Source organism: Odocoileus virginianus, chromosome 11, assembly GCF_023699985.2.
Source record: "Odocoileus virginianus isolate 20LAN1187 ecotype Illinois chromosome 11, Ovbor_1.2, whole genome shotgun sequence".
In the NCBI taxonomy this organism is placed as follows: domain Eukaryota; kingdom Metazoa; phylum Chordata; class Mammalia; order Artiodactyla; family Cervidae; genus Odocoileus; species Odocoileus virginianus.
In genome coordinates this window covers 58,240,961-58,267,591 of record NC_069684.1, presented here as the reverse complement: position 1 = coordinate 58,267,591, position 26,631 = coordinate 58,240,961, and the positions used below count along the sequence as shown (strand labels likewise).

The following is a 26,631-nucleotide window of genomic DNA, read 5'->3' as shown; positions in this document are numbered from 1 at the left end:
TACCAGTTTTAAAGCTGCCATTTACAAACTGAGGAAATTCTTTTCTCTAAATGCTGTTTGAGTTAAACAGATAATACCCGATTATTTTCCACGGGAAGGTTCATATGATGTACAGACACTCAATTTGTAAGTTATTTCCTCCAGTGCTGCAAATATTCTATTCTAAGACTAAAATAGCACAGGAAGGCAAAGAAAATGCTACCTCCAGGAAAGAGCCTCTAGAACTAGGCAGCCGGCTTCAGGAAGGAGTCAGCAATTCAGGATGGAAAAGAATAGCATTTGCATAGGCTGGGCCCAGACACCTTTAGCAGATGCCTTGCAGGCAAATTCCTCCTCTTTAAAGCCTGTTTAAGGTGGGATTTAAGGCTCTTATCAGTATCACCTTTAGACTCAGACTAGGAGGGCCCCCACCTGAAGGCCCCAGGCTTTAGAAAGCTTCAAGGTGGGAGCCCTTCCACAGCCTAAGAAGAAAACCACTCCCAGATCCACCCCTTGTATACTTGTATACCTGGGACTCCCGAATTCCTGGGATAGACCTCCACAAGGCCCATTCCAGGGAATTTCTCCCCTGGGTCCCTCCCCTGGAAGGAGGCTTGGCCTGGACCTCAGTTCTGGTGTGCACATTACATAGTCCATGCATGATCAAGGTGCAGCTGTCAGGAAGGGGTGGGTGGGCCTGGGACATGGGGGCAGGGGCATGCTGATGTACCAGACAGGATGCGAGGCAGGGGTGAAGGGAGAGACATGGGCCTGCTGCAGGAGACGCTGGCTCTCCTTCTACGGCTTCTTCCTGACACAAAACACACGCATCTAAGAATTAAAAATGCCAAGCTGGCCGCTCAGGCCATGATGAAGGCATATTTGCTAATAGGAGAACAGAACATATTTGACTTGGTGGCGGTGGTTTAGTTGCTTCAGTCGCGTCCGACCCTTGAAACCCTGTGGACTGTAGCCCCCCCAGGCTCCTGTGTCCATGGGATTTCCCAGGCAAGGATACTGGAGTGGGTTGCCATTTCCTTCTCCAGGGGATCTTCCTGACTCAGGGATACAGGTGGTCTCCTGCATTGCAGGCGGATTCTTTACTGACTGAGCCACAAAAGAACCCCCTTACCAGTTTATTATCTTGCTTTATAAACATTAGATATTTACATACACAGTATATGGGTGCCCACTGTCCCCCCATCTCAGAGCCCATGGATATCTGCAGTGGACTTGGTTTCCATGACAGTCACTCCTGTACCTCATGCTGCAAAGATACTGTTGTTTTTTTTTTTTATTTCCTAAATCTCACATTTAAAGCTTAACTGGGATACTTTAAGTTACAAGACTCAGGCTCTCTTTCTGATTTACCTAGTTTTCCATCCATGGGGCAGGGTGGGGGGGGGGGGATTGATCACCATAAAACTATATAAAACCAATCAAATTTCCAATCAGCCCACCAAAATGCCTCCTAGTCTATTGTGAGGAATGGTTACAGGAAGAGAGGGTTTATTATCAGAACAAAAGGGTGGGGAGCTGTGAGCTGAGAAGGGTGCAGGTCCTTCTAGCTTATCATCAAAGACAGCTCTTCGTCCTAGAGTATCGGCCTGCCCAGTGCTTTAGTATCCTAGTCACACTGTCAATATCAACCAGAGCCCATCATTTACTGAGCACTTACTATGGGTCAGGCACTTTGACAGTCCCTCATTTAGCCCTTATCACCTGTGTGGATCACAATAAACTGGAAAATTCTGAAAGAGATGGGAATACCAGACCACCTTACTTGCCTCTTGAGAAACCTGTATGCAGGTCAGGAAGCAACAGTTAGAACTGGACATGGAACAGCAGACTGGTTCCAAATAGGGAAAGGAGTAAGTCAAGGCTGTATATTGTCATCCTGCTTATTTAACTTATATGCAGAGTACATCATGAGAAACACTGGGCTGGAAGAAGCACAAGCTGGAATCAAGATTGCCAGGAGAAATATCAATAACCTCAGATATGCAGATGACACCACCCTTATGGCAGAAAGTGAAGAGGAACTAAAAAGCCTCTTGATAAAAGTGAAAGAGGAGAGTGAAAAAGTTGGCTTAAAGCTCAACATTCAGAAAACTAAGATCATGGCATCTGGTCCCATCACTTCATGGGAAATAGTTGGGGAAACAGTGGAAACAGTGTCAGACTTTATTTTTCTGGGCTCCAAAATCACTGCGGATGGTGACTGCAGCCATGAAATTAAAAGATGCTTACTCCTTGGAAGGAAAGTTATGACCAACCTAGATAGCATATTAAAAAGCAAAGACATTACTTTGCCAACAAAGGTCCATCTAGTCAAGGCTATGGTTTTTCCAGTGGTCATGTATGGATGTGAGAGTTGGACTATAAAGAGAGCTGAGCACTGAAAAATTGATGCTTTTGAACTGTGATGTTGGAGAAAACTCTTGAGAGTTCCTTGGACTGCAAGGAGATCCAACCAGTCCATCCTAAAGGAGATCAGTCCTGGGTGTTCATTGGAAGGACTTATGCGGAGGCTGAACCTCCAGTACTTTGACCACCTCATGCGAACAGCTGACTCATTGGAAAAGACCCTGATGCTACGAGGGATTGGGGGCAGGAGGAGAAGGGGACGACAGAGGATGAGATGGCTGGATGGCGTCACCGACTCGATGGACATGGGTTTGAGTAAACTCCAGGAGTTGGTAATGGACAGGGAAGCCTGGCGTGCTGCGATTCGTGGGGGCGCAAAGAGTCGGACATGACTGAGCGACTGAACTGAACTGAACCTGTGAAAGGGAGGCATAGAGAAGTTACTGCCTCTCAGCAGTTAAATGGCTAAGACTTGAACCTGGTTGTACATGAATTCAAAACACATTTGAGAATGAATATCTTTAAAAAAATTATCCCCTACTTTTTAAATATAAAATTTCTTTTTAAAAGGGTGGATGTCATATTTCTAGCACAAGAATAAATGGTTGATAATGGTTATATTAACCATATATCTAGTAAACATAATATATGTAATATAATATATATTTTTATATAGAAATAAAATCTTCTGGGGATTAGTGTTTTATAAATTAAATAATGAAATATACCTTGAGTTTTGGGATATAAAGATATTTTCCTTCTCTTATCTCCTTAATAAGAGTCCAGGGAAAACTCTTAATGATACAAAAACAAAAAAACCCCACACATACACAAAAATTTTCACTCATTTATGCATCGAGGCCAAAGGTAGAATTAGAAAATAATCAGAAAAATGATATCACACACAAAAATGAATAAGCTTAGAAAATGACAATGAAATCATTGCTGCAGTTGTAATGCTGTGTGATAAAAGAACTGTCAAAAGCCTCTGAAAAGTTTTTTATTCAGCAGAAAAGGAAAAAGATAAAACCAACTAAAACCTTCCAAAACTTCTGACTTTTACCTAAGTGCTGACCTAATTCAATAGTTTTCCAATGATAACTTGAAAACAGCCAATAAATAAAATATGCCTTTCTGGTGGAAAATATTCATTTCTCGTTGACTTTCACTGAAATCTATGATTAATGGCCTCTCACAACCAGGATAACCACATTCAGCTTTGACAAGAACAAGTCTCATTACTTTTCTTAAGATGTGCTCCAGATATTTGTTCTTTTGGCTCTAAATTTAAGCATGTTGCTCAACTTTTAAAATATATTACATATTGGATAACCAATCTTAAATTATTATAACAAGAAATAAAAATTCTAAAGTGGCAATATTCCCTGTGACTATGGCTTTGAATATATATGTCCCTTAGTCAAATCAGTGACAGCATGCTGAACCAGGAAGCCACCCTTACACAATGCCTTGCTCCTATGGGTTGTGAGATTGCAGAAAGACTTGCTCTTAAGGGAAGTTGCATAATCATTTCTTATTCTCCAGGAGAGCTTCAAGGGAGGGGAAAGCAGAGACTACTATCTGTCAAGGGTAGTTTGGCTGCAATGCTGCCTCAAGACATGAGAATGGATGTTACAGTCCTTTCCACATCAGAATGAGCATCTCTGATGATGCAACAGATTCGGGCCACTTTCAACATCTTCCCAGTTGCATCACTATCAATCGTTGGCCGCAGGAAGGAGGGGCTGTTCCAATCTCCCTTACAATTACCACCCTAATTATTACATTACACTTTCACAATTTAATCCCTTTATTTGCCTCACTGCCTTTTTGGGGCTAAGTAAGCACCACGGCAGGACGCCCGCTGATGTAGCTAGCAGGATGGCAGGGTAGCCGGAGTGCCTTCCAGCTGCCAGCTACAAGCACAGCCAGGTGGGCGAGTCCAGAGTCTAATCTGGACAGTGACATGTCTGTCTCCTGCTCAAAATCCTTGGAAGTTGCTCTCTCCAATATGGAGTAGAACTGAGCACTAACATCAATGCCAAGAACCACCCTGTGCTTCGCCCTGGGAAGCTTTTGGTAGCATTTCAGCATCTAAGGAAGAAGCAGCAACAGAATTCTAATTGCTCTATTCCAGGGATCTCTGGTAAGCAACTACCGCATGGCTATTAATAGTTCGGCAACAGAATTTCTTTCTTTCTTTTTTTTAAACAACTGTCAGGACACGTTTGCACATAGTCAGTGGTCCTGTCTTTAGGACATACTGGAAAACAAACTGAGGACCAAGTTGTTTAATACTGCTCCCCAACCAAATACTTTGGTATTCCCTCAAGGCTGGAGACATTTATAGGAGGAATTTACCTCAATCCACACACTTCTGGGAACCAAGCTTTCAGAAAATGTGGCTAAACTGAATCTCAAACCAATACACTGCCAGGCCCACAGTAGATTCTGAGTCAATATTTGTTGACCCCAAGTCAATAGTTAGACCCCGAGTTGTGTAAATGGAATTAACAAAATCAAATTACTAACAGTTTAAATTTGAGATGCTCTGGAGCATCCATATTCTAATATTGTGGGGCAATGGCTGCTAACAACCCCCAAATTTGAAGTGTTTTCCTTCTCAAGTTTTGCAATCTAGTAAGTAGGCAGAGGGGGTACCAGTGGTGAAGAATCTACTGCCAATGCAAGAAACATAAAAGAGGCGGGTTCGATCCCCAGGTCAGGAAGACCTCCTGCAGGAGTAAACGGCACCCCACTCCAGCATTCTTGCCAGGAGAATCCCATGGACAGAGGAGCCTGTCAGGCTGCAGTCCAAAGCGTTGCAAAGAGTCAGACATGACTGAGCATTTGAGCACACGAGTAGGCTGAAGGGCCTCCCTGGCGGCTCAGTGGTAAAGAACTTGCCTGCCAGTGTAGGAGATGCAGGTTCGCTCCCTGGGTCAGGAAAATCTCCTGGAGGAGGAGATGGCAACCCACACCAGTCTTCTCGCCTGGGAACCCAGGGACAGAAGAGCCTGGCAAGCTACAGCCCGTGGGGTTGCAAAAGAGGCAGACACTACTTACCAACAAAAGCAAGAAGGCTGAAGAAATACATTCAAATGCGCCAAAGTGAGAGGAAGCTTTGCATACAGACCATCATGTTTTTACTTACTCACTTTACATGTGATTTTGTATTTCATTTTATCCAGATGCATTCCTTGAGGTAGGTCTTAATGCCTTCAGTTTACAGATGAGAATAGAGGAAATAAAGATCCAGTGGATGAAGGATTTTTGTAAGAAATGCTAATAAAATATGGCAATGATGATCCATTAAACATGAAGATACAGCTAGGAAAATATTCAGGTAACTCATACGTACTCACACTAACTTGGGTTGTGTTCTTCAGTTAAATCTACAAAAGGCTATGAAAAGATGAAGCTGAAAGATCCATTCTATTATATAAGTTACAATTTCTTGACCAACTGAGCAGTTTAACTCTTTAACTGTGTATTCATCGGCCATACATCAAGGAAACAATCATGTAATGGACAACAGAAAAGCAAGTGGGAGATGGAACCACCTGTTCCAATAAGGACACTCACTATAGTCTTCATTGTACCTGGGTGAGACATGCTCTTAAAAGAAAGGGTAGAAGATAACTCTGTGCCCATAAAGGGCTTCAGAATCACCTTTTGTTGGAACATTCAGAAAGATTAGAGTTTAACAAACATCATCTCTTTTGTGCTTTAAAAACCAGGAAGCATGTCACAGTTATTAAACTGATTCTAGTTATGTCCAACAAGAGACCAGTAGATGACAAAGCAGAGTTGCCAGCACTAAATCAGTAGCAACATGGTAACAGGGCTGTGGTTCCCAAACTCTGAGCATCAGTCACCTGGAGGGCTTGGCAAAGCACATAGTACTGGATCCACCCCCAGGGATGCTGATGGAGGCAATCTGGGATGCAGGATGGGAATACTCTGCCTTTCTAACAAATCCCCCAACGATGCTGATTTCCTGAATCAGAGCTCACACTTTGAGAAACACTGTTACAGAACAAAGCACAGTACAGTGCAGTGGTTCTTAACCTCAGTTTTACCTGAAGCATTAACTAGGAAGCTTTCAAAATCCCCACTGGCCCTGGCTGCACCCAAGGCCAATTAATTCTGAATTTGGGGGTAAGAGCCCAGATATCAATATTATTTTACATCTCCAGGTGACTCCAGTGAGCCTGCAAGGTTGAGAACCACTGATACTTGGGAAGACACACTTGTATCCATAACTGATTAAGAAGATAACATTTTGGGTTTGGTTTTGTTTTGGCCACACCACAAGGCTTGTGGGCTCTTGGTTTCCCCACCAGGGTTGAACCTGAGCCCTCAGCAGTGAGAGCGTGGAGGCCTTAACCACTGGACACCAGGGAATGCCCAGAAGATACATTTCCTAAATCACTGAGCAGAATAGAATCACTGGTGTGCTAGAGGCCCTCAATAAACAAAGATTCTTTCCTTCCTGTATTTTCTTGAAAGTGTACCACAAAGGATACAGATAGGTGAAATGTCATTTTCTGTAAGGATATGTATCTATAGCTTTGAAAAGGAGTTGAGTTTTGTACTTGTGGATTCCTAGTTTAAAGGTCACAAACAAATTTCAACCATAGTTTCTACATTTTTTTGTGGGAAATAACACTGCCATTTGTAAATCTGGAGACCTATGAAGTTTTGGTATGTCATATATGTTGGAGGCATATTTTATAATTAGATATAGCTTGGAAGTTTTTTATATGAATTCATTAAAAAGGTGGGGAAAGTGTGTCTAACCACAGGAAAAGAAGGAAGGCCATAGAAAATTAAATTTGTCTCGAGAGGTGATTCTCAAAGTGTAGTCCCTAGACCAGCAATAGCAGCAGCATCTGAAAATCTGTTAGAAATATAAATTCTAGGGACTCCCTTGGTGGCCTAGTGGCTAAGACACCACACTCCCGATGCGGGGGACCTTGGTTCAACCCCTGGTTGGGGAACTAGATCCCACATGCTGCAACTAAGACCCAGCACAGCCAAATAAATCAATAAAATTAAATATTAAAAACATGTTTTTTAAAAAAAAAAAGAAATATAAATTCTCACATTCCTACCCAAGACAGAGCTAATGAATCAGAAGCTCTGGGAGTGGGTGATCTGCATTTTCACAAGACCTCCAGGTGAGTGTGATGCATACTCTAGTTTGAAAATAACTGGTCTGAAATATTTATTATTTCAGCTCTAAGAAGAACAGAAGAGGTAAAAACACAGTTTATCCAGGGCATAGATAGGGCTTCCCCAGTGGGTCGGCAGTAAAGAATTCGCCTCCAAGGCAGGAGATAGCCTGCAATGCCTGTGATACGGGTTCCATCCCTGGGTCAGAAAGAACCTCTGGAGAAGCAAATGGCAATTCACTCCCGTATTCTTGCCTGGGTAATCCCATGGATAGATGGGGTTGCAAGCATTGGACACAACTCTGTGACTAAACTCCCACCACTACCATCCTGTACACATCAGTTCAGTTGCTATCTAGACCCCCACTGCTCTATTAAGAGCTGTGCTCTTTTAAAACTCCACCCAAAGCTTATTACCATTCCATCCCTGGAGCAGTAAAGATGGAATTGATAGGGAGCAAATGGAGGGGCGGAGTCTATTCCACAAATCCTCCACTATCAATTTTAATCTATTTCTATTTTGTATGCAAGACAGAATTAAGATGGCAAACTAGATCAGCTAGGACAAGACCTAGGAAAACCAACTAACCAACCATCCTGTGAGCGGGAGGAGGGTGGGTATCCAGGCGCAACCCTCACTCACCTTGAATCGTCCTTTTGAAGAATGCCTTGCAGGCTTCACAGGATGCTACTCCATAGTGGTACCCAGACGCGATGTCGCCACACACTAAACACAGTCTCTTGGGCATCGAGTTGAGCATGTATTCACACTTGGTCTGGGGATCTTCGACGATGGTGCTGGAGCAGTCATCATACAGTTTCCGGACAGGCCCGCTACCTCCGAGGATAGGAGCCGAAGGGTAGAGAGGCGGCGAGTCAAGTCCGTTCTGATGGCCATTCATGGTTGAACTGTAGCTCCCGCTGGCGTCTGAAGAACCACCTGGGCTGTGGTGGTTGACGCTGTCCGTCAGGGAGGCCGGGCTGGAGGGTTCCGTCTTGATGAAGGACGAACAGCTGGAATCAATGTGCCGATCTTTGTTTGACATTCTGCAGAGAAGCCTGAGGTGGAGGGAGACACAAACAGAAGGAGAAAGAGAAGGAGAGAGTGTCAAACACGGAGACCAAAAAGAGATAGAAATAAAGAGTAGGTGAAACAACAGGAGGAAATGGAAGGGAAGATTGAAGGAAGAAAAAAAAAAAAAAACAAGAATTCATATGTTAAAGACTTGGCTCCTGGAGAGTGCTGCCTAAGAGCTGGGGACTACACATCATTCGCTAGTCAATATCTCTTGTTCTACAAGGTAATCAGCATAAGGGCGTGACAGGGTCACATCAAAGTGCCCAGACAGACCATAAACAAAAGCGCTAAGGGATCCATTTCCTTTCATTTTAATACCTTTCTCTTGGAGAAGCACTGTCAATATCTAAATCAACTCTCTAGATTCTAAATTTATCCATGGAAGAAGAGTAATTTGCAAGGTCTGTATCATTTCTAAAATTACATTTATCCTCACTCTACTTTTCTCTTCCATTTTCTGATGTTGCAATCATTGCATTACGAGCAGAACCCAACTTTTATTGTCAAGACTGAACAGATGATTCCTCAGCTCTGTAATTACTGTTTGTCAGCATGCTTCCATAAGCATAACCGTGTCTTTTATTGATCTAAGACACATAGGGAATATATCCTCACTCACTTTGCCTCTTTATTAAAATTGCTCTATTTCCTAGCCATTTAGCGATATAGAAAGATTTCAAGGATAAAATTCTGGCCAATGTTTAAGGATTATTTCCTCGAGCCCACAAAACAGGGAAATGATTACAGGCATCGATTGATAAGTATGTACATGTGTTTACGTGTGTATGTGTTCATGTGTGTGATCCACCACCGTCAACGACAGGAATCACTAAAAGCCATTTGAGCCTTCAGTCTACCAGAATAAATCTATCTATCTTCAGTCTATCAGAATAAATCTGATATTCTATACTCAGGAAAGTGAGGATGTATCAGATTTTGTCCGGAAAAAATAAGACTTGCAGTGGTCTCTTTTTCTCCCCTTCCTTTGCTCTTTTAACATCATACCTCCTAAAAGGAAATATGATGAAGCATCTAATCTGACGAACTCTCTCTCTCTCTTATGTAGAAGAAACAGTCCATCCCTCTTACTTCGTCAGACCCATAAGTGATTAAATTTCTGAACAGGTAATTAGATGAAAAGATGTAATTGGTCCTATTTTCTTTCCAGTTAGCCACAGTGCAAAACCCCTTTTAGCAAAGTCTCTAAGAACCTTCTGAGAGCCCACTAGAGGAAGAAGAGGTGACAGTTGAGAAAAAGACTAAGATAATTGCTTCCCAGTGGAAAGCTGATTTATGGGAATCCCACAGGGTAATGGTCATTCACTGGAATTTGGGGGAGTATGTCACAGGATAACCAAAAGGATGCAATTACCGCTTTCCCTATAAATCTAATGATATTTTATCACTGCACAAATTTCATGCTCTCCTCTGGGCACCCCCCTCCCCAAATTCCCCCACTGTTCTGTTACTTTCAAACGAAGAAAAATACAGTTATTTCCTATCAGGGAACGTTCACGGAATGGTTCCAAGAAGGGGTCTCAAGTGCCTCTAGAGCCAGAATACGCCTCCTACCTAGTAGATTTCCCACTGGAAGTTCTGTGCTGCTTTCTCAAGGAAAGCAAGCTCAGGATGTGAAGAAAACAAACAGGCGGGAGAAATCCACAAAAATACCTTCTTGCTTTCGCCCACCCACTCATGTTGTCCTTTCCTGGAGAAGGAACGAAAGGAAAAAATATCCCCCTTGGCAGCCTGAACCAGGCTTCCGCTCCCTCCCACCTCGGCTGCCTCGTCCCCGTCACTGTTAATGAGCGTTGTAATTAATAGATCGCTCTCCTTGTCTCCAGGCTTGCACCCTGGGCTAAGCACTTTTCCTCAAGTCAACGTTTGAAAGAAAGCGGGTCGGCACTGACTTACAGCAGCCCTGCGAATTCCTTTTAATTTAAAGCACTTACCCCACCACTTCACTTATTACCTTATAATTACTGGACTGCTCGCACATACATTATGATCTTAGACTACAGTTAGAAGTTATTAGGGTACTAAAACACGCTTGCTCCCCTTTCCTCTCTCCAGCACTGAATTTCTCATAGTGATGACAATTAACTCTTTCAACATCTGCCTATGAGGCACCATTTTTTAATCTTTTTTTTTTTCTTTTCTTTTTTTCTGAAGACAGTTGCTTTGGGCTGCTTAATCATAAAACAGATTATGCTTTCTCCAGGTCCTCTTCTCTATCTCTTTTTTTGATTGTCTGTGTTCAATTTTATACCAACTTTCTTTCCTTTGAGCTTTTTCCTCATGGACTTCTAAAATGAGCAGAACTCTTCATTGAGGAACAAGGGCAGGAATCACCCTCCTATTCATGGAAGTGTTATTTGCAAAGTCACCAAATGTTTATGCGTCAAATGCATGTTGTTAATAAGGTCTTTGAAAAATTGGGTATCTCCAGCCAGCCGTTTCCTGGAAAACCTCAGACCCTAACTTTGCAATTATCTGGATGGAAGCAAGAAAATTCACAAAGTTCATGCAGTCAGGGAAGGCTTGGGTCAGTGGCACTCTCTCTTCCTACACAAGTCTGGCCACTGCAGCTGTAAATGAAAGTGAACAAGCTGGATTTGTGCTGTAGGTTTTACAGATTTCTTCTCAGATGCGAACCGCTTCCTTCATGAACACTTTCTGCCCAGTGGAAATAATAATAGAGCTGCCATTCACCAAGTGCTTACTAGGCACCAGGCACTGACCTGAGTACTTTACAAATATTTCCTCATTTAATCCCCAAGACGGTCTTGTGAGGGAGATATGACTCTTTAGGACACACACCCTCAGACATTATACAGTTTCCTGAATGTCATACAGTTTGGAAGTGGAAAAATCGAGATTTGAACTCAGGGCTGGCTCCAAAGTCCAGTGCAAGAAATGTCTTCAAGCCAGCAAAGAGTCTTTCAAGGTGTTCGCTGACTTTTTAAAAAACGGCCAAGCAGGAAAAGGTAGAGATGGCACACACAGAGGCTCTATGACCTTCACACTCACCCCCGAGTGCAAAGGTGGCTGAAGGAGCCGCCAGCACCTTGGCGACAGGGCTGCCCTGTTGAGTCACCCTCCCCAGAGCTTGGAGTGACACCAAAACTGAAGCTGAAAGAACACAGTTGTCTCCTAATTACTACTTAGCTCATTACACTGAACATTTCCTAGACACCATTACATTATACCCTAAAACTACAGCGGGTCTTAATTCTCTCCCTCTCTGTCTCTGAAATTCTACAGCTCTATTATTCAAGCCTGAAATATTCACAACTATCTATAAATTCAATTGTCAGCTGGTGGGTTTTATTCTAGACTTCACTTCAATCTAAAATTAGAGGCACTAAAATTCACATTAACTCTAAGAGGAATGTAGTGAATAAGACTTTATTTCAAAAGAACACCTTTTTGTCAGAAAGAACCATTTTCAAGATGATGGCTTTATCTGGAGCCAAAGAGAATAAGCCCGGTTCCACATTGTGCTGTTAACGCAGAAATTTTAGGTCACATTGGATTAATAAAAATCTAAATTTAGTTAAGAATTATGAATAGAAATAACATGTGTTGGAAAAATGTGGGAAATATTTATTTTAAAGCCTACATAGAGTTGCTTTTATTATTTCAAGGGAAGTGATGGGAGACACAAGGGAAAACGAGGAGTAACTTTCTCAAAATCTTCTCTGAGTGTACACCCTGAGAATAAACCAGAGAGAGAAATAACCATGTCAAGAATAACATTTAGTTTCTGTATAGGAAACAAAATTTGAGGGCTGTGACAGCCTTCTAGAAGCCAGGGACATTTTAGCGCTTTAGAAAGCATTTTCAACACAGTGTGAGATTACAGTCTTCAGTATTCTATGCCAATCCTACATATGTTCTTTCATATAGCCTATATTGTTGTTGTTTAGTTGTTAAGTCGTGTCTGACTCTTCTGTGACCCCATGGACTGTAGCCCACTAGGCTCCTCTGTCCATGAGATTTCCCAGGCCAAGAATACTGGAATAGGTTGCCATGTCCTTCTCCAGGGGATCTTCCCAGATCAGGGATTGAAATCAAGTCTCCTGCATTGGCAGGCAGATTCTTTACCACTGAGCCACCAGGAAAGACCTTATATTCTATATATGTTCTATTATGTAGCATATATATTTATATATAAAGTCTGATGATCATGCTTCCACATAGGAACTTCTTTTTAACTTTTTATTTTATATTGGAGTATAGCCAATTAACAATGTTGTGATAGTTTCAGATGGATAGAAAAGGGACTCAGCCATACATACATACATATATACATGGCCAGAAGAGAATGGATACATATATATATATGGATACATCCCTCCCATCCAGACTGCCACATAACACTGAGTGGAGTTGCCTGTTTTATATAGTAGGTCCTTGTTGGTTATCCATTTTAAATGAGTGTACCTGTCTGTCCCAAACTCCCAAACGATCTCTCCCCACCATCCTTCCCCCCTGGCAACAGTAAGTTCACTAGATCAGTGAATCTGTTTTGTAAATAACATAGGAACTTCGTGCCCAGCCTTGCCTAAGGGGCAGCAAGAGTAAAATTTGTCTTTGGTGCTAGATACTAGTCATCAAGCAAATAAAGCTTCCTGGTTGCTGGATTATATAAAAATGTAATTTTTAGAAAGTTAATTAGTTGTGTGTATAGATGTGCATGTAAAAGGAGAAAGTGGTTGAAAAAAAAAAATAAGGATCAGTTAAAGTTGCTGCTGTAGGGGAAAACCAGATAATCTGTAATTAATATCCCATATATAATTATCAAGGTTGATTTGAGAGATGCTACCTAGATCCAGGTAAATGTGTGATTGTGAGTAACTGCCGTGACTTTCTGGGCAATATGTAAGTGTCGAGTGCAGTCTGGATTTCCCAGAAGGGACTTAAGCCTATGTTCCCCAGGCTTATATATAATTATATGTTATTAACGCTTTCACCAAAATATAAGTTCTTAACAAGCAGCTGCCTCTCGCCTTTTGAATTTTATACCAAACTCAAGTTCTTTGCTATTTTATTTCCCTCCTCAAATATGGTGAATCAATGCAACACATGTGTACAGGTCTACTTCGACCTTTCCTGATTGTAAAATGAAGGCAAGATTTTTTAAAACTTTTATCAGACCTATTTCAGTGCCAGACACCTTAACAGCTAAATAGATGACAACAACTATTTTCTTTTCTTCCTTCAGGGCCCCAAAATATCCATCATCACTACAGATTCCAAACATTTTATCAACATATTTCCCAAATCTTTATGTATTAACAATGAAGCCAGCAAACCTGCAAGTTAACAAATAAGGAGAGAGAAGAAGACAGAACCTGTGACTTTCCTGGTGGTTCAGTGGTTAAAGAATCCACTTCCAATGCAGTGGGCGTGGGTTCGACCCTGATCGGGGACCTAAGAACCTACCTGCTGTGTGGGGTGGCCCAAAAAAAATCCTTAATTCTCTCACTGAGCCAGAGAATTTCAGGGTTGAAACGCAAGGTGCTCAAGTCCTATCACTTATCACTTATCTATTCAAAATGGGAACAAATCTCTAGGAACTGGTCAATTTTCTACCAGCTGAAATCACCAAATTATGAATATTTCAGTATTTTTCTTTCAAAAAATAAGAAGCATTTATTAGCCTATAGGTTTGGGGTTTTGCTTTTATGCTTTCAGAAGAAAACCTCCAAGACTAAGGCTGCAGACCCCAGAGGCCCAGGCTTCAAAGCCCGTAACCCCAGCAGCTCCCCTGGCAGAGTCTGAGTTACAACTTCAAGCACGCCACTTTACAATGAGCTTTTTTTTTTTTCCCTCCCTGCTTCAATTAATTGCACTCTCGTAAAGTGGCAAAATGTGAATCACTTAGTAACAAAATGGGCACCAGCTGCTATTGTCAGAGAATGATGATGCTGAAGAAAGAGAAAGCAACGGAATGAAGTGTCATGTCAGAAATCAACGGTGCAACGTGTGATTTGAGAAAACATGACTACTTTACAGAGACAGGGTGTCATTATGGCATCACAGTAATACGCTGCTTTGACAACTGCTGGGTCTAACATATCATCATTGCATTAAGGTACACTGGCTTAGTTGGGGAAAGAAGACAGAGGATTTTTTCTTTTAATAAGAAATATCTCCAGGTCTGCCTGGTTAACCCAACAGAAGGAGATCATTAATTGTAAAGAAAGAACTGTACATCATGATTCACACGCTCAGAAAGATTAAAACATGTGCGCATGTTATGCACGCACATACACACAGATATCATTTTAGGTCTTCTTTAATAAACACTCGGGTCCGTCTAACGCAAGAAACGTCTGCCTAACAGAATCACAAGGATGTAGTGGCCGGTTCTTGATTGTTTGAACAAGTAACTTGTGCATTTAGTCTAAAAGACTCTGTGCAAGTAAAACCAGCAGGAAATGGCCAAGGTAAAAACCTTTTCAAGTTCCAAAACAGCAAAGTCACATCACTCTCCAACTGTCCTATTTTGACTTCGCTCCAGTGCTATTTTGTTTTTCTCCTATTCAGCTGGTTACTGAAATTAAATTTTACAACGGTTAAATAAATAAAAGGCTCTTTGCAATTTACTCTGTCAAGGACAACAGTAAGCCAAGAGCTCCTCACAACGCTGGTGTTTGAGTCGCTGACAGATGTAGCTAAGCTCTATGAGAACCAGGGGCTAGCTCCTTCAAACAACACATCAGAGCATCTATCTAAGCCAAACCCTTTGCCAGTTCTATCAAAGGCTTTACCAAGCAAAGAAATTTAGGACAAAAAAGGAGACCTGCAACTCATTTCTGGTGAGCTGCTGAAAGGAACACACCCAAGAATATAACTCTGTGTGTGAATGTGTATGTGGGTGTTCAGTCACTCAGTCATGTCCAACTCTTTTTTTTTTTTTAAAGGAATGAACTCTTTTTTAACATTTATTTTTATTCATTTGGCTGCATAGAGTCTTAGTTGTGGCATGTGGGATCTAGTTCCCTGACCAGGGATCGAACCCAGCCCCCCCTGTATCAGGAGCACAGAGTCTTAGCCACTGGACCACCAGGGAATTCCCTCATGTCCGACTCTTTGAGACCCCTTGGACTGCAGCCCACCCGGCTCCTCTGCCCATGGAATTTCTCAGGCCAGAATACTGGAGGGGGTTGCCATTTCCTCCTCCAGGGGATCTTCCCGACCCAGGGATCCGACCCACGTCTCCTGAATCTCCTGCCTTGCAGGTGGATTCTGTATTGCTGAGCCATCAGAGAAGCCCTTATATATAGCTTCACACCTAGGGCTGAACCATGACCAGGAAGGACTTCGTTGAAACTCTGCTTTTAGAGTTCACTGATCTTTTCTTATTCAATTTTCCTCTGAAACTAGGTCTGTCAACTATCCTGGTATAGTCACTGAAATGCCACGTCCTAGGACTCTCTCCATCCCAGACAAACCAGGATAGTTGGCCATGCAATTGGATGTAGAGAAATACCTATAAAACCCTGTGCCTCTTCTTCTGCTGTTGTACCTAAAACAAAGGAAGGGAAATGGATTATATTCCTTTTCGGTAAAGAGAAATGCAGTTATACCACCAGGGGTGTTCTAAGTGTATGGGTCAGGAAGTGCCAGCATCCTTATCTTACTGTGCCATACCAGCCAGAGGTCACTGCCCATCGCCACGTACTATTTTGGACATAGGAAATCCCAACTGCTTCCATTTGTATTGCCAGGTGATTTCTGATGCTTCCTGGTTGATAAACTTTATTAATGGGAAAAGAAACGGTTCTGTGATATCACAGTATGTTGCTCATTATGTTGTTGACAGTTTCTGTATTTAAGGATTCGATCTGATGCAGAGGTGTTTAGTAGTGTAATTCATCCTTAGCTTGTTTTCCTGGACCTATTTCAATCTGGGGGTGAGCATCCCTCGTTTATAGCTCTAAATACAGTAAGTGAGCTACTGGCAAATCAATAAAACTGTTAAATGCATAATAATGCAGGGTAATTGCATACATGATGCTTTGCATTATTAACTGTCTGAGCTTTTCTTTAATATAATGGGCACTCATGTAATATAGAGCAGCTATAAGTCTATAAAATATACACAGTTTATACGAACCGTGATTCTGCTTAAAACTCTGGCTAATCACCTACATCGGCTTTGAAGGAAGACTTCTCCACTGCCAAGTCCAAATCAATTCTTATGACATTACTTTATAACTAACATGATATTTAACTGATGATGGCTATTAGCTATTATACAGATTGCCTTCAAGGACTGAACAGTAGGGGGAAAATACCACTTAGTTTAAACAAACTTCTGCCATGTAATCAATATTATTGAGGCAAATTAAGTGTCTTAACAAGTGTGTATATTTGCCCTAATGCAGCTTAATTAACTCTATCCTCACCACTGCCCAAGTCCTGGTCACCTATAGACGTCAGAAGATAAGAAATGTCTAGTTAGAAACCCAGATGCACAAGAAGGGCAAAACAAGCATTTTTATCTCCAGTCTCAAAGAAGACTTCTTTCTTTACACACGTTACTCTCCTGGGACCCAAAGTCAGAGGCCAGGAGGGCTTTAGAATTGTGTACCCTATGTCTTGATGTAGGAAATGTCCAAGTGTTGACCAGAGTTATCCCCAGGCTACAGTGAAACAGCCCTGGGCACAAGGTGGGGACCACTACCAGAAAAGAAAGAAAAACAAAAACAAAAACAAAACTAAGATAAATCATCAAAATGAAGCTTAGGATATATGCTGAATGTAACATTTATTCGGTCTTAGAGATTTACTACGCCATCAGCAGACGTCCTCTGCAGTCAGCTTTCTAGAGAAAGGAAATCGTCTCCTCCTCCTACAAATCTCTGGTCTTTCAAACAGAAATATGGATCAATAAAGTTTGCTTGTGTTCAGACAATTCCGTTTTCAAGCAGTCAAGGAGTACACCAAAGAGAAAAAGCGGACACAGCAGTGGGGGGGACTGACAGCTAAATGAAGACCTCCTCACAGCATCTTGCTAGAGGAGACATAAACAGACATTGAACTCATAGAAAGTCTATGCACTGATCTTTACAAATTACAATCGAATATAGATGCTTTACACACACACTGCAGTGATGGAGTTCACAAATCAAATCCAGGTCAATGAGAGAGCTCAGGCTGTCTGAATCTTCCTTTCTTATTCTCTTTGCTACTGGAACAGGAAATAAGAATGCTATCTGGAGTTGATGTAAGGATACTGAGATCATAGTATTGATGTCACCCTTTACTCATTAAGAAAATGTTTTGTAAAAGCGATTACAATGACCAATAAACCAGCTGCCTCCATAGAGATAGGCCAGTTCCTTTGGAGTGGAACTCGGCAACATCAACGGAAACCAGGTGAATCACAGTAGCAAGAAAGCCTAGATGCTGAGAAGGAATCCTTGTTGAAATAAACGTTGCTTCGTATTTATAAGGACATTTCTGTCTTAGAAGGAGAGTCACCGTACTACCGCAGATAATAAACCACATCTTTTCCTGTTGGACAGCAGTTAAACTATATTTATACTTTTAACTTAATAGCTTAGTCTGCAGTAGTTAACATCTGGATGCAAAAGCAGCTGTCTGGGGTGATGTATGAGAGCAGGGGTTACCATGATGTTCTGTTGGTGTCAGGTGTTGTTCAGCTGAAGTAGGAGAGTAGGGGGAGGGATGGGAGAAGGAACAGCTAATTATTAATCCTAAGATTCCTTCCTCTGTATTCTTTCTTTTAAAAAAGCATGTCATTGAGCTAGCCGCCTGAAGAGAAGGTGAAGCTTAAAGACCCAAGTCACTATTTGCAGGCAAGGAATAATAACATAGATACACACATACATTTAATTCAAGCCATAGAAGTGACGAAGGATTTGTTCTGTAGCAGAATGGATTTTGTAAAAGGGATTATGCAGCAGGGAGACACCATCCAGCGAAGCCAATGGAAGCCACCGAAGGGCCAGGATTTCAGATCCGGAAGGACCCACGTGTGGTTTGTCAGTCAAAGATCCAAAGACAAACATGCAGAGAAAAATTTCTAAAATCTTCTCAGCTCTGGAAAACTGATTCAAACATGTAGGACACCAGAGTTCCCACACTTTGGCTGTTTCTCTCATTTCTCAGGAAACCCTGCCTTCTTGCAGGGCTGGAGGGAGGGGGAGTGTGCTTCCAGGTGGGAGTCTGGGGCTGAGAGATCTAAGGCAGGCCGCTAAGGCACTCTGATCCTCCTTCTTCCTTCTTACTTGTCAGATGGGAGGATGTGCTGAAGTGCTTTCTAAAATAATTCCTGCCCTTTAAAATATATATATATATACATATACATTTTACTCAAATAAAACCCACATGGCTTGTGACTCAGATGAGACCTGAGAGCAAGAGATACTGCATGAACGTGCATTTCCCAAACTTCTGTTGGTTTCCCTGACTGCTGCTGCACTCAGCCACCGTTGAGGATCAGGGCAGGGCATGCATGTGCTGCGTGTGTGTGTAGGAGAAAGAAAAAGCACTCCAACAACTTGCCACATAACAACTCAACTACAGCAGCGACATTCAACTGAGTAATCCTTCCCAGTGGGTGACAAAGGGACAAACAGATCCATGATCATTTGCGGGAATCCGGGGAGCAGGAATCTTGTTTTTTTTTTTTCTCCCCTAGAAATGGTTCTCTTTTTGCTCATTACGTTTTTGGTAGGAGGCGTTGGCGGAAAGGGCAATTCCCTGCAATCAGTGTTTAAGTGAATGTTTGTCCCAGTGTGTGACACCACGCTGTCAGCAAGCAGCGGGGAGTCCGTGAGTTGTTACTACATTTGATTTGACTGCCAGTAGGAAGCTTCATTTCTACCAACTGTTAGTTGCTCGCTCAAAGAATCTTCTCTTCATTTCAGGAGTGATTTTTTCCCCCCTTTTTCTATTTTCTTTTCCTTGATAGGTCATGAGTCCAAACTTGCATGTGGACACAGGCAACTTTAGTTCTTGTCTCCAAAGCTGGTCAGACCTGAGGGTCTGGTTGTAAAGAGTCCAGCCAGTATGTTCAGAATTTTGTGTCTCTCATTTAGATTCTCTGCACTTTAATTCAGATTTCCTAGATCATCATAAGGCCAACACAAACTGGTCTGGCCACATTGTGGACACATGTTTTTACTTGGCGGGGTTTATTTTAGTTGATGGAGCAGACATTTCTGCAGCTCTTATCAACCAAAAAGAAAAAAAAAGCCTTGTCACTCACCTTTTCCTGCAATTTTGTTCAACTATCTGCTATTTTGGTGACTGCTTCCGACACCTCTACAATTTTTCTGATCTGATAACTTTACTACCTCCCATGAAAGCATCTCTCTGCTCAAATAATGATTCTGATAATTAGGATTCTTAAACAGTACCTCTGACAAGAACTTCTGACAGTGAAAAGCATCTTTCGAAACAACAAAAGCATATGATGAGTAAAAATGATGGGGGAAAGAAAGAAAAGGAAAAATTCCTTAGAGATACGATGAAAATTCAGGCTGAATGGAAAAGTAATTAACACGGAAGAGCTAAAACTGTAATTAAGAAAAATTTCATTACAGGGAGGCAGGTGAGTCCGCTTTTCTGAATATGACAAGGGGCTGTGTTAAAATAAAATAGAGGCAGGTTTCGGGGAGTGGAGCAGGAAAGCCATGTCTTTAACCAGATCAAATTCTCGAAATTGGCTGTCAAGACAGGATTGTTGTGATTTATACCCGTCTATCAAGTGCCCGAACGGAGAGACAGAGAGAAGAGGAACAAGCTGCTGTCGCTTCCATTCGCAAAGAACCTTTAATTTCCACAGCACCATCTGTTACCAAATCTAATTCACATTCCCCCTTAATCTGGTTTAGTTCCATAATACTAATTCTTTTCCAACCCCTAGGAACACAAACCACAAAAAAAAAAAAAAAAAAAAAAAATGGCTTTGGTTCTTGGTGAGTGAGAAATTGAATATTATAGAGTTAAGGTGTAAAGGCTCGGCAGCTTAAGTGAATCATGCTCTTCCCCATTAAAATGTCTTCCTGGTAAAGGGATTTGTTTTCAGCCAATGCAGAGATATGAAATTGTTCACATTTGGGGTAAAAAAAAAAAAAATGCTGATATAAAAGTAGGCCGGGGACATGAAAGGAGAGGTTGTCATAAAATACAATTGTTGTCAAGTTTAGTCACTTTCAGAACTGGCTATAAAATCACTTTGTCATGGTTTTCACACAGAGAAAGCCTGAAATTGTACTTTTGTTAAGGAAACTGAGAATGATGTATATATTCAGAAAAAGTAGAGAAGGCTGGGCTGGGGGTGGGGGAGAACCTGAAGGGAAACCTAAGGAAATGAAAATGGAAAAAATTTATATATAATTTAAAATAAAGAGATGTATGTCGGTAAACACATGTCCATCTCCCCCAATCCGAAGTTCGGTTAGCACAGACTTTAGATCCAACATCACTTCTGCTCTTAGCGAATATAATAACTGGCATTCACAATAATGAAAGCTGTGGAGCTATAAAATTATAAAGTGCTTTCTGCATCAGAGAAAGATTAAACTATCCTCAGTAAAGACTTAGTGCTAAATGTATTTTACTGCTTTCTAACTCTGTGAAAATTTGTTATCTCTAAAGGCAATAGTACATGAAGATCCACAGGCAAACTTCACAAAACGAGAAGAGACACTGTCTGAATCCTGGGGTGAGAAGTTTTGATTACACATTAAGTCAACTGGCTCACTACTTCATTCTTCTACGAACATTAGAAGAATCATTCTTTTGTTCTCTAATCCAGTCACTCAGAAGAATAGCTGGTCTATGTCATATCAACCACTCAGTAAATCACTGGCAAGGTTATGATCAAAATATTTTCATGAGAAACATAACTGTAAACCAATAAATACATGTTTTATAAAAAAAAACACCTTAACATGTAAAATTGATCACTGAACTGGTAGTATCTTCATACTTGATTTAAAAGATATCCTAAATCTGTTACATAAAGATGCATTTTTTAGGAAAGATTCTCTCACTTTATGATAACACCTTCTGATTAACTAGGTAGATATTTTCAACTACTAGCAATAAGAGCCTGCTTTTTAAGAAATGTGGTAGACTATGAAAGAAGATAAATCATTCATGACATTGTAAGGAACAAGAAAAGTGGAGATGAGAATAAATATGCTTATATATGCATAAGCACGTGCACACACACACACACATATATATCTCCTATAGAAACATCAATGGATGTCATACATACATATAAGTGATTAGAGATTCTAAAAATGGTATAATAGAAAATAACACTTAGTATTTTCAATATTCATTAAGGAATATGCTAATCCTGACATCCCTAAATTATACAGAGTAATTTGTATTGTATAAGTTTTAGAGTTTCTATTACAACTGAAAAAGAAATTTTTGTTTTCTTCACATTCATAGGAATTCACAAGACCAACAATACTAAATGCTGGTGAGGATGTGAAGCAACTGGAACTCTCATACATTGCTGGCAGGGTACAAAATGGTACAGCAGTTCTGGAAAAATAGTTTGGAACTTTCTAATGAAGTTAAACATACACTTACCACAGCACAAGAATTCACTCTTAGGTACTTACTATCTAGTCTCAATAGAAGTTATCTATTTATCAATAGAAGTATCTATTGATTCCTATGCCTTGTTGTTGTTATTTAGCCACTAAGTTGTAGCCAACCCTTTTGCAACCCCATAGACCGTAGCCTGCCAGGTTCCTCTGTCCATGGGATTTCCCAGGCAAGAATACTGTACTGGGTTGCCATTTCCATTTCCAGAGGATCTTCCCAACTTAGGGCTCAAACCTGTGTCTCCTGCACGGGCAGGGGAATTCTTTACTACTGAGCTACCTGGGAAGCCCCAAGTCTTAAACAGGCAGACTTAGAAAATTCTTCATCAACACCTACCTGTACTTTTGATTGACACATAAGAACCCAGTGAGTCAGGGAAGTGAGACAGATGACTGATTTAAGGACATTAAGAATTAAGAGGTAGAATTTAGTCCAAATTCCAGGTTTCCAGCTCTGAGGTCAGATCTTTTTCTAACCTATGAACAGGACAAAGGATGAAATCAAGATTAGGCCCATAACTCGTGGACAAAGAGGGGGAAGAAAAGGATGGGACAAACTGAGACAGTAGTATTGATGTGTATATACTACCGGCTTCCTCAAGGGGTCAATGGATAAAGAATCTGCCTGCGATGCAGGAGACACAGGCTCCATCCTTGGGTCAGGAAGATCCCCTGGAGGAGGAAATGGCAACCCACTCCAGTATTGTTGCCTGGAGAAGCTCATGGTCAGAGGGGCCTGGGGGCTACAGTCCACGGGGTCGCAGAGAGTTGGACACGGCTGAGTGACCAAGCACATACACAGCTGATTTATGTTTCTGTAGAGAAACTAACACAGTACTGTAAAGTGACTATCCTTCCTCCAACTTGAAAAAAAAAAATCCAAAAAAGAATTCAGTTCAGTTCAGTTGCTCAGTTGTGTCCGACTCTTTGCGATCCCACAAATCTCAACACGCCAGGCCTCCCTGTCCATCACAAACTCCCGGAGTTTACTCAAACTCATGCCCATCGAGTCGGTTCAAGGTCAGGAGGGGCGGCCGTGAGAAGATACCCCTTGTCCAAGGTGAGAGAAACCCAAGTAAGACGGTAGGTGTTGCGAGAGGGCATCGGAGGGCAGACACCTTAAAACCATAATCACAGAAAACTAGCCAATCTGATCACAGGACCACAGTCGTGTCTAACTCAAAAAAAATTAGGCCTATAATAAATAAGATTCTATTCATCTGAACGATAAACACCTCTTCATATTTTATTTTTTAAACACTTATGAAATATTTTTCACAGTAAACACCAAATAATTCCGTGCATCCACGTGCACATTTGGGAAGTAAAGAAAGCTAACCTGAGTTCACTCCTCATCGTCTTCCTCCAAAACAGGGCTCACGACAAACTGTGCCTATGCAAATAGGCAAAATTGGAGCCGTGATACGGTCATGTGCCATTGTAAGTAACTCATGATGGGCTTTTGAACATTTTTGGTTTGATTTTTTTGACATTTTACTTAAATTTCAAATATTTATTTATTTATTTGGCTGCACTGGGTCTTGGTTGCAGCAAATGGGATCTGCAATCTTCACTGTGGCCTGCACGACTTTCAGTTACAGCATGTGGGACCTAGTCCTCTGACCAGGACCTTGGCACTGGGAGTGCACAGTCTTAACCACACTAGAGAAGTCCCCCTGATGTGTTTTTGCAACAAGGAAGATTATGGAAGTAAGGAAACATTAAAGATTTAAAACATGGAAATCAGAAAAAGAGGGGGAGTCATCTGATTTTTTAAAATATCTTTTAGATTATCAGTATAAACATGGTAAAAAAAAAAAAATAAAAGAGTCGGGGGGAAAAGTGCAATATATAAAACCAGAGTAGTTAAAATCATGTATTTCAAAAGAAATGTCTAATTCTATGGCGCTTTCAGGAAAGAAAACTTGCATAGTGACTTAAATCAATTTAAAAATGATTTCAACACCAATTTACCAGATGCTCCTCAAGTAGGAAGACGGGGGATGATGTTCCTTAACGGGAAGGAAAATAAATCACAGAACACATTTCTTCCCTTCTTTAACTTACATACACATGAAGGTTACAGCATTCAGTACTTAGCCAAGGAGAGATGACATGATTGTACAGCTAATTCATGTTTTCCTGAAAAGAGGTTTCTGCAAAATAATAAAACTGTGTGAAATAAATAAAACTGTTCATTCCTAAAAATGAATTCAGCCATGTTTATCTCTGTCAATGGCTCCAGACACACCCTACAGGTCAACAATCCTCTTCCACCCTAAATCTCACTTCTCCCCACCTTGTACCTCTTACACAAAATGCTTTGTTGTTTTTATTTAGTTGCTAAGTCCTGTCTGACTCTTTGTGACCCCATGGACTGCAGCCTGCCAGGCCCCTCTGTCTATAGAATTTCCCAGATAAGAATACTGGAATGGGTTGCCATTTCCTTCTCCAGGGGATCTTCCCAAACCAGGGATCAAACTGGTACCTCCTATACTGCAGACAGATTCTTTACCACTGAGTCACCACGGATCCCCTATGCAATGCTTATTGATTTGTAATTCTTCCTACCAACCAGCTTTCCCTTTTCCCTGGAATGCATTTCTCCTTTCCTTTGCTCCAATATCTGGTCAGCTTCGATTCATTAATAAAACTTCTACTGAGTTATCACATTTCCAGGAAGTCTTCCCAGCACCACTTTCCCTAGATATTCCCATAATTCCACCAGCCTGTTTCTACAACCGCACTTAACACATTGTCTTTCCTGTGGATACTTATGTTTCCATCCCTCCACTTGAGGAGGACTGTACACTGATTTCTCTTCTTAAATTTAACACTGTGCCTGGGCTAGTGAATGAATGTACAAAATGTGAATTCACATCTGCAAAAAGTAGTGGACTTTAAATGTTGGGTTACAATTTTTTCTTTTTTTTTACTTAGAGTGTTGTTCATACAATCTCAAGAATCTGTGAGATAAACATTAAATATAGAAAATCTATTTTTCTATCTCCTTAGGTCAAAGTAAACCCCTTAAGAGATCTGATGGAAATGGAACAACCTGCAGGATGAACTAGTAAATGATTATAAGATTTTTAATTAGATACCTTGGCTTCAAGTTCACCAACATTGTCATTCCTTAGTGCCAAACTAACTGTGGGCGCTGAGATGTTATCTACAAACCTCAGTTGCTGAATCTGTTAAATGGGAGCTATATCTCATAGTACAGGAAGTGTAAATAATTGTTTGCAAAGGCAGTATTGAATTCAGAAGGATATCAATGAGTAAGAAGAGAAAGGCCATTTTAGGATGGAGGAGGATGATGCAGAAGTGCAAGGGAGGCTAAGAGAATGAAGGAGGGAGTGGTTCTGCAGAACGAGATAGGGGATCTGGAATCTGCTTCAGATTCAGAAAGTAGGTTGGCCGGACTGTGGAAGGTTTGAAATACTATGGTATGCACATTAGATGCTATTTTATAGGTGATGGGAAGCTGCTAAAGATTTCCAAGAAGAAAAGACATAACCAATTTTGTGTTTTTATTAAACACAGTTTTGACAGCAGCAAAGTCCATGTCATTCATCCCTATTGTTTCAGGCATATCACCAGATAAAACAAACAGACCAGATCTCTGAATTCACAGTGTTTAAAGGCCAACTTTGGAAGCTATTCTATCTGGCCAGATAAAGGATGAGAAGAACCTGAAGTGAAGTGGTAGCAAAGACAATGAAAAAAAGAGGAGGCAGACATTATGAGCATCATGAAAAGAGTTTTCTCCATAATACATGAGAATTGATCAAGCTAAAATGATTTTAACAAAGTATACATACATACATACATATATATGTATATATATATATTTTTTTTTTTAATAAAGTAAGCTCCAATAATTTGGCCACCTGATGAGAAGAGCTGACTCACTGGAAAAGACCCTGATGCTGAGAAAGACTGAGGGCAGGAGGAGGAAGAGGTGACAGAGGATGAAATGGTTGGATGGCATCACTAACCAGTAGACATGACTTTGAGTAAACTCTGGGAGACAGAAAAGGACAGGGAAGCCTGGTGTGCTGCAGTTCATGGGTAGACATGACTTAGCGACTGAACAACAGCGTAAAGACAAATGCACATCTTGTGATGGAACTGTTCTTTATCTTGACTGTGGTGATGGTCAGAGGAACCTACATTTACAATAAAACTACACAGAACTAAACACATGCACTCACACACACAAGCACAAATGAGTGTGCATGATGAGATCTAAAGTCAGTAAACTCTTTCAGGATCAGCCTCCTGGTTGTGATCTTGTACTATAACTGAAGGAGGTTACCACGGAAAAAATCTGGGTGAATGTATAGTATTTCTCTATTATTTCTTACAATTGCATGTGAGTCTACAAATATATCAAAGTAAAAAGGTTGTT

General features: G+C 41.0%; 1 protein-coding gene across 10 annotated transcripts in view; it reads right to left on the bottom strand.

Moving 5' to 3' along the window:
* The window catches only part of ESRRG (estrogen related receptor gamma), a 625,441-nt gene that overhangs the window by 185,552 nt on the left and 413,258 nt on the right, over positions 1-26,631 (bottom strand). For all 10 annotated transcript variants that reach the window (XM_070474514.1, XM_070474512.1, XM_070474515.1 and 7 more), the window contains one exon: positions 8,167-8,582. In XM_070474514.1, coding sequence (XP_070330615.1) covers positions 8,167-8,569 — 403 coding nt within the window. In that variant the 5' untranslated portion in view covers positions 8,570-8,582. The remainder of the gene's footprint in view (positions 1-8,166; positions 8,583-26,631) is intronic.